This window comes from Onychomys torridus, chromosome X, assembly GCF_903995425.1.
Source record: "Onychomys torridus chromosome X, mOncTor1.1, whole genome shotgun sequence".
Taxonomy (NCBI): domain Eukaryota; kingdom Metazoa; phylum Chordata; class Mammalia; order Rodentia; family Cricetidae; genus Onychomys; species Onychomys torridus.
This window is the reverse complement of record NC_050466.1, coordinates 75,862,873-75,879,063: the sequence shown is the minus strand read 5'-3', so window position 1 is coordinate 75,879,063 and position 16,191 is coordinate 75,862,873. Positions and strand designations below refer to the sequence as shown.

Below are 16,191 nucleotides of genomic sequence, written 5' to 3'. Positions count from 1 at the left end.
TGTTATCACAAAACCACTTTCTCTTAAATGTCACATACATTTAAAAGCACTGTTTGTCATGTCTTCAAGATATTTTTAATTCTGAAGTAACAGAGATATGTCCTCTAACCTACATGAAAAGCAATGTGTGTGTGTATATGTCTAAAGTAGATAGGAGGTGTAAATAATTCTCCTGGTTCTTGGGAGCCCTTGTTGTGAGTCAGCATCTGACTGAGGATCAGTATCTTGCTTTTAATGCTATTTGTGTTGTAACAATAAACTGCAGATATGTAAGCAATGTTATTGTGGCTCCTGTGAGTCTTCTTTACCAACCTAACCCTGCCTAATGCCGTCTTTAGCCACCTTAAGTGCTTTAGAAGGTAAGGTCTATTTACCTGGAAGAAAGCACATTTTTCACTTTGTCTTAGTGAAGGCAAATCCAGAAGTTTCAGCTTTATTCAGACAACTCTATACTGTACCACATGATTATAATTTAGGATTAGGTTTTGGAACAGTGGCAAATTATTCTCAACTTCTTGTTGCATGGAAGATATTTGTCACATTTATCAACTGTCATATATTTAGCCCTGTGGTTTGGGCTCTCTCCAATACCCTACACACTAATAAACTAAATATATTTGCTTTGCTAAGTACATTTTTACTTCTGCTCTTGAAAGTTGGCTATCCTTTTAATTATAGAAGATGCAGGCCGGTGGTGGCACACGCCTTTAACCCCAGCATCCGGAGGCAGAGCCAAGTGGATCTCTGTGAGTTCGAGGCCAGCCTGGGCTACCAAGTGAGTTCCAGGAAAAGGCACAAAGCTACACAGAGAAACCCTGTCTCTCGAAAAACCCAAAAAACAAAACAAAAACAAAAACAAAACACACAAATATTTGGGTTGGGGATTTAGCTCAGTGGTAGAGCCAATCGCAAGGCCCTGGGTTCAATCCTCACCGAGAAAAAGAGAGAGAGAGAGAGAGAGAGAGAGAGAGAGAGAGAGAGAGAGAGAGAGAGAGAGAGAGAGAGGATGCGCATTTGTCATTAAAACCATGGAAGAAGAAAAGCTACATTATCTTCTTCATATTTTCCCCAGGCTATCAACCATATGAACCAGGTACAAATCCTTCTAACCAAGATTTTCAATTTGTCTCTGCTGTTCTATCAATGTTAACTTTTATTTACACTGCACAGAAAAGCACCTATAGACTCATGCAACATAAAAGTGATTATAAACTGGGGGCATTGTAAGCCAATGGTGATACTCATAACTTAAGTAGCATATTCTCTATGGTAGATAAAATGTGTTATTTGGTTTCTTGTAATATTGAACTTTGATAGGGAAGGGTTTTTTATATAAAAAAGATCAATTGCTTAATAGAAGTGGCTAAGTATGTTTTCTAAGGGATCTGAAATTCAATCTCCTCACTGGCATCAAGGAATCATTGAGATAACATCACTAATTTCTGTTAATGTAAGACACAGTAGAAGCAGACATTGACAGGAAAAACTAGCCAGGGCAAGTTTCATTTGCTTAGACCATGGACAATAGCTCTTTATCAGGCTTTTGCAGGCACAGAAATAAAAAAGGAGCTGGAAGATAAACCTAAGCAAATACAAAATTTAGAGGAAGTTCTTAAATCACCTATTGAAAACGCACTAAGGAATTGGACCACACATGTTTTTCAAAAGTAAATGGATTGCCAAAACTTTTCACTCTGTTCTCACTGCACATGGGGCCATAGTCTGCATGGTATTATCCACGCATTCTTAAGAATTCAGTACCTAATTTAGATAAATACACTCTAATTTTGAGATCCTTGATTTTTTTTTTTCAAATCAGAGTGAAGATCTGAAAAGAAATGCTGAGAATTTCAAATCTGCTTAAAAGTGAAAATTCAACCAAATCATCTTACATTCAGAGTTTAAGTTTATTACAAGGTTATCATCTCAAATGGCTAACATATTTTTTACAATATACAACTCCTCCATTTTCCCAATGTTTACCAAAATTTTGACATATATTGAAATGAAAGACAATGAATCAAACTCTTTCACCATAAAAACTGAATAATGTTCAAGTGGGTTCCAGGCAGTTATAGAAAGGGATAATAGTCATAAGACATTAGAGACATTTCTACCTAGTCTATTTCTGAGTTTTGTCATAGTATAACCTGGAACAGCTGGTTACTTCTTTTGAACTTTTGGGATCTTACAGGAATATTCTATAGCACTTTATAATAACTAGTTCATAATTCTCCTTTTTATCAAAGGCAAGCAGTACCTCTGGGATGGGGCAGGGTCAAGAGAAGAAAAAAAGACAGAAGACTTTCTCTATTCAGCCCCTTGACTCCACCCCACCCCAAACTCCTTTGTGCCTGCTATGATTCATTAACCAGGTCCCCAAGGAAATCCTAGGCATGGGGAGCCTATTATTACCTACTTAAACTTGGCAGCCCTACACCTGAAAATGATAACTTTGGGCTATAAGTTCCTAAGGCCATGGAATCTTCCACTGGCTTTCATCCATGTATTAATTCTACGAAAACAGAAAGCTCTATTCTCTGCTCAGTTCTGTGTTAATCACTGGGAATATCAATATGAAAAGAAAAAGAACCTACTTGATCTTTCCCAATAATTTCCCTTCTAGGGCACTTCCATCTGTTCGTGATAACCTCAGACCAGTAGTTCCTTGACTATAGTACCACCCACTTCTGAAGACCTCTGGGCAATCCCAAAGAACCTTGGTGGCCAAGGACTGCAGTCATTCAGTGCTTCTCAGTTCTGTCCTCCATTTTGAGTGATTTTGGTATTAGCATGGATGACCCATATGTAAATCTAGCTTTTCTATATCTTAACTTTCTATTCTACCACCATAAAAATTCACACCTAATTCACCTTCTCACTTATTTAAATGGCTGGTTTGGAAACAATGCTCGGCAATATCTCCTTCTTGAATACACTTTCATGGCTTTCAGTTCCTTCACTAACTCCTCCTATCTTACTTTGTCTCTTGATCCCTCTACCTCCTCCTAACTGCCAAATTCGACTTCAATTTGTAGCTTCCCCCACCCGCTGGAGCCCTGAGATACAATATTCTAACCACTCTTTCAGCCAAGTCATCACAACCCTCACCTGGGTGTCGGCTGCCTATTCTAGGACAGCAGTGTGCTGCTGCTGACAGCTACCTACTGCTAGGGAAATATTGCACCACTAGAGACTGGTGCTGCTGTCAAATACTCAACTGATCGAGTTTCCTAATGCTACTCTTTAACTTCTCCCTCTTGTTCTCCACAAAGATAAGGTCGGTGTCAGCTTTATCACCTTCCACTGCTAACTGTGTCACAGGGATTCTCAAACTCCACAAAGAAAACCTTTGGTTTTATATGGGTTTCATCACCTTCCTGATGTCAAGTTTCTTGGTTACCTAGAACCTGCCATGTATAATTCTCTCTGGTACTCCAGTAGCAGAGAAGTGTCTCTTCTTTTTGTCTGGCTCTAGGATACCTGCCCATACCTTGCCCATTTTTATCCTCTCATCTTAAGCCAGTTATTTTTAATTCCTCAGTCATCTCTAATATGCTACAACCTCTCTTTGCTCTCCTTTGTAACTAAAGGTCTCTAAGAGCAGGCATATACCAGCCACCTAGACTTTTGGTTCGCTTTTAAGCTGATCAGTGTATTATCTCTACCAAAGGTAAGGCTCTCTCTGTTGCTACATACAATGGGTACCGTCACCAACATCATCTGACCTTAACGACACATTCCTTCTTTCTTCCCAGGCAGTGGCACTACAACCTCTTGTGTTTTCCTACTGAACTCCCAGACATGACTTTATACTCATTTTTCATAGTTGCTCATTCTCTGTCCTAAATGATCTCTCCCTCCCTCTCCTTCGTGTGTGTGTGTGTGTGTGTGTGTGTGTGTGTGTGTGTGTGTGTGTGTTACTGTACTATCTTAACCTTTCCATATTTCAAGTAAGCAGTAGTTCCATGCTTGTAATTGCTAAATATTGCTTGTGTGGTTCTCCTCAGTGCTATACCTTTTACCAAACTCTGGTAGCCGAGCTCACTATTCATAGGGATGCCCAAGCCAAGAACCCATGAGTCTTCCCTTCCTGGAATTTCCTTTGCCCTCCCCATCAAACAAATCACTAAGGCTTAGAGCATCTACCTCCTATATGTTGAAATGCTTCTCCATTCCTATTCAGACCACTGGTTTCAGTTATTTAACAGATCTCCTGTCCGTGGTTCAATCCTCAATTCCTGCTTTGTTTCCCAGCCAGAATGGTTTTTCTAAGTGAAAATCCAACCATGTCATCCCCTTGCCAAAATCTCTTGAATGGCTCCCACTGATGTCTAAAGTCTTTAACTTGGGTTTTCAAAGCTCTTCACAATTTGTCTCCTGCTTCTCTCCCCAGCCTAATATTTTATAATAGCCCTCCTTGGAATTCCGCACAGTAGCCATGATGAAGTCATCTCAGTTCCTGTGTACTTTCCACTCTCTTTAGGCTCCAGGTCTCAGAACACAGCCTTCCCTCCCTATGACTAGAACATGCTTCTTAGAGAGAGTTCTACCAATGTTTAGAGATTTACATGGCTTAGATAACACAGATTCCCATGAACTTTCTCTGAGCTTCACTGCACAAAGCTAGTTGTTCACATAGTGAACATTCTTCCACTGCCACAACACTAAATATGACAATCAAATTATCCATTCATTTGCCCTCAATGCCTCAGCCTAAAATGGGAGACAATAAACACTATTTTTAACCAATCGTGGTCATAACTGATGATAACCTTTAATGTACATTTGTTTCTCTCCAGATTTTCACCTATACCTTAGACATCCCTCCTTACATTCTGAATCCCTTTGTGGTAGTGTCTGTGCCTATCTACTTCATGGATATACTCTTAATGCATATTGACAAACAGTATTATTCATAATTCATTTTATTGATAAAATAACCATGTAACACAAGCCCTTTTCCAAAGATACGTGATTTTAAAAAAAATGGAGATTTCCTGTGATGGATGGGAGAGATGACCCTGAGGTTATAAGACCTAGAGAGCTGTCCCTGTCCCTTCACCAGCTGCAGCACTCAGGAGAGTGGCCCCTGCACCTCACCTGGGCGACACAGTAGAGCTGGCCCTGATGGTCCAGTGTGGGAGTGTGAACCCCAAGGGTGTGAAAGCAAGAGAACTGGCCCCACCCCTAGCTCATTGCTGTAAGGGGTGAACTAGCCAGGGCAATGCTGGAGCTCAACCTGGTGATGTAGGCAGGGGAGAGCTGGAGGACTGACCAACCCTGCAACTACCCAGGCCCAGAAGCAGGGTTATGAGGTGGCCCACCATCCACTTTATCTATGATCTGCTGGAGCATGTGAAGGGACAGATCCTGCACACCTAGACCTGCAGGATCTCTACAACACAGGGCAACAACAAGCTATCCAAGAGGAGGCCCAGTGAGGGCCCAGTACTGATAGTGTAACAGAAACCAGAAGCCTCAAACCAAACCAATGACTCTTTGCAATGAACATTTGCAAGTAAAGATATATGGACAAAAGGGTTTACTGTGTGAGTCACTGTGTCACACTACAGCTTCCATGACGAGACTTCTTTTTTTTTTTTCTCTTTTGTTTCTCCTTTTTTTCTGTTAAACTTTATTTTAGAGGTGGGTTGCAAGGACAGAGGGAAGATACAAAGGGATGGGAAATGAATAGGATTGAGATGCATGATGTGAAAGACACAAAGAATAAATAAAAAGAAAGTTAAAAAAAAAAAAAAAAGATCTCGCCAGGCATGGTGTTGCTGTCTTTTATCCCAGCAGGCAGATCTGAGTTCGAAGCTATCCTAGCCTACAGAGCTAGTTCCCTGCCTGGGAAAACAAAACAAAACAAATCCAATAATCTTTTCCTTATCATAACATCCATCTTAATATTAGCATTTAAAGAAACAAATGACACATATGTATGAACTTGGTTCAGATAATATTGTTATAATCCTCTAATATTAAATGCCCTTTATAAAATTTTGATATAATGGAAAAGGGGAAGATAGAGTAACTTTCACAAAGACAAATGTGGGTGTAAATGCTATTCATTAAAAAACAAAATTTATCAGTATCTTATCAGTTTAACAATAGTTGATGAACACTTGCAGAGATAGTTGTAATCCAAAACAGTCTAGGCAGATAGGAAGCTGAACACTTAAAAGAATGAATTGTGTCTGACAAAATGACCTTGTGACTCAAGGGTGTAAAAGTGGTGCAAAATCTCCAGTCCTCATTCTTTAAGCAAAGAAAGTGACCCAGGCCTTCAAACAATGGCTAATACTTACAGCAAAGGGCCTTCTGCAGTCTTCGGAGCTTCATAGCAGTCCTGTAAGCGGAGAACCTGACGTTATTCAGGTCAGCTGAAAAAAAGGAGGAAAACAAAGATCCCTTGTTATTTCACCAGAAAGCATAGAGGAAACCACCAATGAGTTGCCAACAGCCACAGAAAACACAATAAGAAGTTAGGAAAAAACCTTGTGCTTATGCTCCAAGCTTTGTAAAGTGAAATTTTGCTCATTTAGGGTTAAAGAAAAAGAAAATCTTGCTGTGCTTTGACAGTGAGGAAAGCTTAGTTCTGTGAAGGACTCCAGTGGCGAGGCCTGCAGGCCATGCATGCACTGTTAAGCTCCCAAGAGGGAGAAGGAGCACAAGCACTGTTTTTCTTTCTAGATTGTAATCTGGATCTACTCTAGTAAATCTCTGCTGCTGCACAAGATTCAAGAAAAGGAAGGAAATTGCTATAAGAACCGAAAAACGCAAAGAACCATATTCTCACTTTCTCATATAAAAGGTCAGGTGTTTACTGTGGAAAAGATAAGAAATTAAACTGTAAAACTGAATAAATAAATCCTAACGCCCATAACCATGGAATAGATACTATTAACATTCTAAGCATGCTTATATAATCTGCATGTATATGTTTTAATGTATAATTGAAAGTAAAATGAATTTCAACAATTTTTTTATAAATTGACCTAATATTGCATGTATTTGTCATATACAATATAATGTCTGAGGTATAAAGATCACATAATTGTATGATTAAATTTAAGTAAATAGCATGCATTAGCAAACATCATTATTATTTTCATGGTGAGAACATTTAATAGCCATCCAACACTTTGCATTTTCAACAATTTATCATCATTAATTATAGTCATGATACAATAAAAGAATTTCTTCATTTTTTGAGAATTTCAAGTGAAAACTAACATCATTTCCTTGCCTCCCTTTCTTTCCTCCAACTCTTCCCATGTTTCTTTCTTTCAAATTCATCATCTCCTTTAAATATTTTTACAGAACATATTTCTTCAATTTATTCCTGCTAAATGTAATTTTGTAATCTTGGACTAGTAACTAGCTTTATATTCATTTTTTTATTACTTAAAACAATCTTGACTTCCTCCAGCCTCCACTGCAATGGATGTGTTGGATAAAGTCCCTGCTTAGACTTGTATTGCTCCAAAATATCCTGAATTAAAGCCTTGCTTTTGCATCCCCCCAAATCTTTAAATTAAATCTAGTTTGATCATATTCTTCCCCTCTCCCAAGTCCTTCCAGACCCTCTCCTCCTCCAACTTTAATGCTCTTCCTCAAAAAACAAAAACCCACTATAACAACAAAATCCCCCCAACCAAGAAACACACCCAAAAAGAAAAAAATAAACCCACCAAACTGTAACCAAATAAAAGTACCCCTAAAAACGGTGGAATCAACTACTCCTGAACATGAAGCCTGCCCTGGAGTGGTTGATATACCCCGTGTCACTCCATTGGCCAAAACTGATTTTCCCTCTCCCAGCAGGTATAAGTGATAGTTCAGCCTTTACCATACTGGCTAGGTTTTCGTTCATTCATTTATTCATTCATTCATTCATTTTTAAAAAAGAATGTATCAAAATCAAATATAATAAGATAAAACAAAATCTATCACATTGAAGTTGGACAAAACAAACCAACAAAAGGAAATGAGCCCAAGAGAAGGAACAAGAATCAGAGACCCACTCATTTGCTGACTCAGGAATCCCATAAAAATGCTAAACTGCAAGCTGTAATTTATACGCAGAAGACCTGGTATAGAACCCATGCAGGCCCTGGCATGCTGCCTCAGTCTCTGTGAGTTCATATGAGTTTTGCTCAGTTGATTCAGAGGGATCTTGGTTCTCTTGGTGTCCTCCATCCCCTTTGGCTCTTTTTGCTTTCTTTTCTGAGGGGTTCCCTGAGCTCTGAGGGGAGTTAGAGCTGTGTGTCCCAAGGTGTCTCTCTGTCTCTGTCTGCCTGTCTCTCTCTCTCTCTGCCTAATGTCTGGATATGGGTCTCTATTTGTTCCCATCTGCTGCAAGAGGACGTTTCTCTTAGCTTTAGGTCTAAGGTACAATTCCAATATTCAGCATGGAGTAACATTTCAACAACTCAGCCTACTGTTTTCTCCAGCCATCTTTCTGTAAGTCCCTAAAAGTCAAGTCATCTACCAGGAGGCTATGTTCGGGCAGTACCCTTATTCAGGCCTACACAAGCCTTATCATAGCTACATTTCTAGAGTTTCTATGTATGTCTGTTTCAGAGACTCAGCTCCAAAAAGCTCTTGAAGAGAAGAATTTGGCCACTAGTCCTATTTCTTAGCAACTTAATATACAATTGCTAACTGAAAAAGCAGGGCTAATACAGCCAGAGAACTGACAGAGAAAATGACCAAAAGGAAGACAACATAATTACCACAGACAAATGATATCCATAACACTAATCCTACTGTAAGAAACAGTAATATTTTAATCTATATCTGTCACCTGGACCAACATTATTAGCTCTGTGCTCTTTGAAGAAACCAAACATCATGGCCTACATTGAAATTAGAGGGAAGAAAAGAATGTCTATATGTTATTTTAAATTATTCACCACAATTTTGTAAAGACTGGCAATAACAAATAATGACAAGAATATGGAACAACCAGAGCACTTACAGTGTTGGTAGGAATATAAAACAATACAGCTTTGGAAAGTTACATGAGCAATTTCTTCCTTTTTCTTTTATCTTTAAAGATTTATTTAATGTGTATGAGTGTTTTACATGCATGTGTCTATATATCCTATGTGTGTCTGGTACCTACAGAGACCATAAGAGGGTGTTAGATCCCCTGGAACTGGAGTTATGGGTGGTTGTGAGCCACCATGTGGGCGCTGAGAACTAAACCTGGGTCCTCTGCAAATGGAGCCAGTGCTCTAAACCTCTGAGCCATCTCTCCAGCACAAGATTAGGAGTTTCTTATGAAATTAAATATGCATATACCTTATGACCCACATTCATAAATATTTAGAAAAACAAATGCTCACAAAAAGCCTGGAACATGAATGTCCACAGCTTTATTCATAACATCCTCAAACTGGGAACAAAGCAAAAGAATAACAAATAAATAACCTGCAGTAGCCACATAATAGATACTGACATAGAATAAAAGGAAAATAATCACTGAGAATGTAACAAAAAAAACAATCAACTGGCTTTTACATAAAATTTATATAAATAATTTCCATAAAATTATAAAACATGCTACACCTACCTATGGACAAATGGTAACCTACTGTGGTATGGAAGTGGAAATTTTTACTTAAAGGACCCAACAGATATGATCTAGGTGATTACAGTATGTATGGTGATTGGTGTAGTGGTTACATGACTGCATATTTACCAAAACTGTGTACTTAAAATGGAAGAGTTTTATGGTGCTTAAATTATGTTTTAAAAATATGAATTTTCAATGTCAAAAAACCCACTTTCATGTAGACAGTACAACGTGATGTATGAGTGCGTTAGTTTAAGCTACACTGTAGAGGCGGTCAGTTGTCTTAATCAGGAATGCATACTCCAGGGGTGGCTGGCTAGCAATTAATCAAAAAGCCTCACTTGAGAGGCAGCCACCATAAATTGCTACAGCTATATTTAGCTCCTATTACACTGGGGATTTCATTAATTATCATAATTAATGTTAGATGGGGTAGTGTTGTTCATATTAGTAGTAAGCAAAATATGAACACTGTTGAAGAAGATTTAGAAGCATTACCTGCCATTATATTAACAGGATCAAAGACCATTCTAGCAGATGCTACATTGTTAGAAATGGGTACCCTAAGCTAACAACACTGTCTAACTGTGGCTCAATAGACTCTTGGTTGCCTGACAGAGTCCTTACTATGAGATCAATGATTTTAAAAATTTGAATACACCTGGAGGGCTAGTTTTAAAACACGTATTTTCCAGTCCCCTACTCTAGACTTCCTGATTCCATAGGTCTGGGGGAGAGCTTGAGAATATACATTTCTAACAAGTTTCTAGGTAGTACTGATGCTGTTGGCCCATGGACCACACTCTAAGAACCATTGTATGGAAGGACTGTGGTCTATGCAGACTCACCAAAAGCACTCAAAACATCACAGTTATAATTTGGCTGTGCTTTTGGTACAAGCAATAAGGTTATTTGGTACCCGCTGCCTAATGTTCCTGTGTGACAATGCTTCTTTGGGCACTTGCTTTATTATAATTTGGCAGCCAAAACAGGAATAAAAAGGAAGTTGTCAGTTATATTCTTATGGTCCTTTATTCTTTTTACCGCCAACATCATGGTTTTTCCCCTTAGTCTCTTTTCCCCAGTAACCATTGCTTAGCTTTGAAGGTGTTCTGGACCAGTTTCTAGTAAGAGTCATCTTGTGGCATTAAATGGATTCCTGTCCTGCCTCCAGCATACTCAGATTTTTCCTGTATTTACTACTATGGATTTGACACACTTAAGATTGAGGACCTTAAGCTCTCTATAAAATTAACTGTAGAAAGACAAAGAAACATACTTTGGGTCAAATACAGGCCCATTTCCCTTAAGAACAGTCAGTAGCAATTTATAAGGCATGAGAGCTATGTATCAACCAATTATCTCAGTGGAAGATACTAGCACAGCACCCCTCCCCCGCATTTTTGCTAACCCTCTTTTTCAACTGACTCTCAACTCACTAGCTTTGTTTCTTTCTTCCTTTTTCTTAAATGTCTTTTTTATTAAGGAATTTTTTATTTATTTTACATATCAATCACAGATCCCCCTTTCTTCCCTCCTCCCACCCCTCCAGCCTTCCCCCTCCAAGCCACCCCTCATTCCCTCTTCCAACAAGAGATATGGCTCAGCCATTAAAGGCTAGGCTCACAACCTTTTTTTCTGTTGTATAACCAAAGACCATGTCTTATGGTCCCAATTCCACCCCCTTTTCCAATTTTCCTGGTTCTATTCAGAATTCCAAACAAATGGGCCAAATGAGGTCAGACATTCAATCCAACTCTGACAGAATTCCTACCAAGAATTGGCATCTTCCAGAAGCTAGAGCTCCAGCTGGGGATGCAAGGATGAAATGATTTGTTTGGGGTGTGGATCACTGTGGGAAAGTATCAAGAGACAAACATCTGGAACATTCCTTCTCTAGCAGTGCTTTCAGTTTCCCTAAAGCACTTCTTCCAAATCTTTCTAATTATGACACATCCTGCCTCTAGCTAATCCCTTCCTGACACCCTTCCATTGTACCTTCAACTCACTGTAATGAACAAGACTTCTGCCATCACTTTTCTAAGCAACATAGTCCAAACCATTCTCAATCAATGGTGCAAGAATGGCAGAAGAAAATAGCAGGGAAAATGGCTAGTTTCCAAAACAGTGCTACAAGCCATATGAACTCATGCCCAGTAATCATCAGGGAATTCAGTAATCATCAGTGAATTCAGTAATCATCAGTGAATTCCAACAGATTTCTGGTGCCTGAAAGTCAAACTAGAGAGTTAACTGTGCTGTTTGAGTCTGCATGTGTTGCTAAGAATCTGCAGTACCACTCCCTCTGGCTTACAGCTGGAAGAGATAAGTGTCTGTCTCGTGAAAGCATGTAGGATGCACAAGAAACTTCAAGATGTGACACAGCTGTGAACTATGTGAAGCTATCCTGGGCTGAAGCTCTCAGATGACTGCCTTGCTAAAATATGCAAAAAGTTTCAGAATGCTAATAAAGCCCCTCAGTTCCATGGCCCAGAAGAGAGTATCCTTTCCTTTCCCTGGGAACTGCCTTTCCACAACTCTGATCCAAATTGTAATGAGGTCACTAGCTCTCACAACCGGAACACAAGAGGACTGAGACTATCAAAGAAGCTATCCATGTTTCCATGGCATCTGGTAGAAAGCACACTTCAGAAGGATCAAAATGCTCAGGATCAAAACATTCCTCTTCCTGACTTGGATTAGTTTTTATCTATAAGATGGTTCTAGCCTAGGAATAGAGAGAATCTAGAAACAATGTCTTCAGTTTTTCAAGCTGAACTGCCAACTACTGAAATAACGGCCCACTAACTTTTTTTTTTTTTTTTTTTTTTTTTGAGACAGAGCCCTGGCTGTCCTGGAACTCACTATGTAGACCAGGGAGACCTCAATCACACAGAGATCCTCCTGCCTCTGCCTCCTGAGTGCTGAGATTAAAGTGTGCCATTATACATCGCTCACATTTTAAGGCAGGAAAAAAAAGTTATAGCTTTTCTTTCTCTTTTTTCCCACATTATTTAGCCTATGAACTTCTTTTGACTCTAGTAAACATTTCTATTTGACAGTTTTCCCTTTTACTCTGTGGGAGGTGACAGTGGAAAGTGTCAGAAAAGAAAAAACAGCTGATCAAGTTATACTTGCAATCTATACATGTTGGACATGGTCTTGCAGTAATAGTAGAGAACTTGTAGCACAAGGCGAAATAGAGAAGACAGTAGAGAAAGAAAGCAACAAACCCCTTCATTTCCATTTTACTCCTCATTTATGCCTTTTATTAATACTTCAAAAGTACTACTCTCTCAGACTAAACTGGTGTCTAGAATTTCACACAGTTTATTTCAGTCCAGCTTTCCAATGGCTTGTGGAGCCTTTCCAGAAAAGTTTGAGCAGACTTAGCTATTAGTAGAAAAAATAATAACCTCATAAACATGATGAGTAGAAAGAGCTGGCTGGCTAAAGATTACTCCAACAGATAAATCAGTATTGTGGTTTCTGGACAGATGGATAGATGGATAGATAGATAGATAGATAGATAGATAGATAGATAGATAGATTCTATTCCCCAGAAGAAAATTAACCTATATGTGGCAGGTGATCCTGAGTAAAAATAAAATTGAAATGAAGTATAATTAATCAGTGCCTGGCAGTTAATATGCAACCAACTAGTACCATGTGTCTATTTAAATAACCTTCCAAACTTCAAAACAAGATGTCTCCAACCTTATTATAGGCTTTTATTATAAGCAAGTGGCAAATTTATTATATAATAATATATTCCTGATTCCTTAGTTTAATTCTTTCCCTACAATGTCCTAATGGATTCTGTACCTGAAAGCATCATTTTTGCCAGCCCAAACTTCCTAGAATGAGCAAGAACCACGGGCCTTAATGAAGCTTAACATAAACTGAATAATTAAAATCAATTTGGTTTAAATGCAAATCAAGCCAAGATGTAGGTAGGCTTCCAAAGTTTAGAATTATTGAAAACTCTGGACATCTTGAAGAACAGATTAGGAATTCTACATACCCCCTCTGTGTACTGAGTCTTCGACCTAGCCGTTCTACTGACCTATATATTCCCATCCCTTTGTATTTCTTTGAGACAGGGTCTCAGTGCACTGACCAATACTAGCCCTGAGCTTGCTGTGTGGCCCAGATAGCCTTGAATACGCAATCTTCCTGCCTCAACCTCCTGAACTGTTGAGATTACATGCCTGTGCCACCAGAAATACCCTGTAACATACTTTTAAAGAATCAGCAAAAAAGAGGCACATTAACATATCATACCTGATCTACAATTTTTAGATACTTGCTGAGAGAAAGAGTGTTTTCTTCTGGGATGTGGTCCTGCTAGGCAGGCTGCCCATGGTCCAGTGGACAGTCCTACAACTACATACACACAGGCGTCAGTAGGTTGACTCAGTGGTTTATAAAAAGAAGAAAGGGGTGTATTGTGTGGAAATTGGAGGGGAGAAAGTAGGGAGTGGATTCAATTAAAACATTATATTCATTTGCAAACATCATATAAAATCTGAAATCTTTACACCTTCATCACCATAGAGTTTTATTTAAATGGGGATGTAGCCCAGGCAGGCCTTACACTCTCCGTCTTCCTTCCTGGGCCTCCTCAATGCTGGGATTAGAGGAGCATACCACTACATATGGCCAGTTTGGATGTTATGTATTTTCTTAGAAGATTCCTCTGTATTTTTGCCTATTCTCTCAATACTTAGTAACACTGTAGCTCTGATGTTTCATCTGGTCTTGGACTTTCACCTTCTTGAAGCAGAGTGGCCATGATAACCCACAAAAGACCTTGGCCTACAATCCGGACAAGGAAACAAACAGAACTATATATCTGATAGCTAGACTTATGGTAAAGGTAAGGAAGTTGTTAACATTCCAATTATGAAAACTGTTTTAGTCATAAGATCCTCAGGAGACCCTCCCCTGAGATTCCAATTAGCACTCCCTCCCACCAAAACAACACAAGACAGAGGATGTATGAAAAAACAAACATAAAACTGACTGAAAGTAGAACTTTTCAGTGCTAGAGATTTCCTTGAGTTTCCCTGTTCTTGTAAATAACTCCAACAAGCCCATTTATTCACTAAGCTAGACTTAATCCTTTTTTGGTCTGTCAGCTCCCTCCTTATTTTAGGGCAAATAACTGTTTCTTGTAAAGTTTCTAAAGTAAAGTCACAAAATGAGCATGCTGTGTATGCCAGGAACCATGTCAAACAAGTAGAATACACTGATAACCAAAATAAATCATTGCCTTCTTTGACTCTCTAGTTTACTCAAGGAGTAATTAAATATTCAGGTGCAGTGTGTGAAAGGGGCTTGAGCAAATTCATAGGAAGCCATGAGCTGAGCTTGTCCATGTAGGAAAACACCAGCTTTTTCTAAGAAAGTAAAGTTGAAGCAAAGACCTGAAGGATGCTGAGAGAGAACCAGGTGAGGAGTGGGTAGAGCAAGGCAGGGGTTCAGCACATGCAAAAATAGCTCTGAGGCAGAGAAATGTGTGGGCCATAAGGAATCTATGAAAGCTAATACTTGTGAAATCACGGAGGGTGGGGAGGAAGAGTAACCCTGTGGGCCCTGCACATCTTTAATAAGGGACTTAGGGTATCAGACCTCTAGTTAAACACAACAGTATGGAAGAGCATCATTTGACAACAACAGAAATGAAAGATGACACTTATCCAAAAGGAAAGAAACAAAACAAGAGAAGAAATAAAGACAGATTGGAGCTCCTGCATCTTGGAAACCTAAAACATGATCTGAGGGTAACCAATTTAGGAGACCAGAGGAAAGTCACATTAAATTAATGAGGCAGGTCGGAGCAGAGACTGGGAGATGCTAGCAAGACACATATCAATTTATGTATCCAAGAACTCAGAAATCACGACATTTCAGGTTCCTTTGGAAGTTGAAAATACATGGCTTGAATATAAATCTCAGAGCCCTAAACACTTAGCCTCCAAATCACTGCAGCCAAGCATCCTAGCCACCTGCTGCTTAACTCCAAAACCTCCCTGAGAGCCATGCCATTGAAGGGGGAGGGGGGTGTCAAGGAATTAAAAGCCAAGATGAACACCTGTGAATTCAGCACTATGAAAGAGAGTAAATCTTTGATTTCACTTCCTGCCATTTTCCCTTCTGTCATCTCATTAAAAAACAAAACAAACTGTGTCACATGCCACCCCTGACTCCAGAAGGAACTTGCATTTCAGCAAAGGATCCAGCCACTAAATGAGCAATTCTGCCATTCTTGTCTGTTAACATTCTTTTTTGTTTGGGTGGGTGGTCTTCTTCATGGTACTGGGGAATGGCTCAGGGATTTGGTCATGATTGGCAAGTGCTGTACCATTCACTGATCTACATCCCTAGCCTTGCCATCATTCATTGTCTTTTTGTCCCAGGTATAAGGCCACACCAAATTAACATTCTTTCCTTCTAGTTGATAAGCAACTATTGGCACCATTGGCAAGGACAACACTGTGTTACTTCTTTGGCTTGGAATTTTTGGTCACTGTTTTCTTGGTTTTCTCAATGCTAAACAAGGGTACCTCAGTCACTTAAAGGACACTCAGAACTACATG

General features: G+C 39.2%; 1 protein-coding gene across 8 annotated transcripts in view; it reads right to left on the bottom strand.

The window, feature by feature from the left end:
* Positions 1-16,191, bottom strand: part of Dmd (dystrophin) — a 1,920,150-nt gene that overhangs the window by 102,159 nt on the left and 1,801,800 nt on the right. For all 8 annotated transcript variants that reach the window (XM_036174407.1, XM_036174408.1, XM_036174405.1 and 5 more), the window contains one exon: positions 6,315-6,389. In XM_036174407.1, the coding sequence (XP_036030300.1) occupies positions 6,315-6,389 (75 nt within the window). The remainder of the gene's footprint in view (positions 1-6,314; positions 6,390-16,191) is intronic.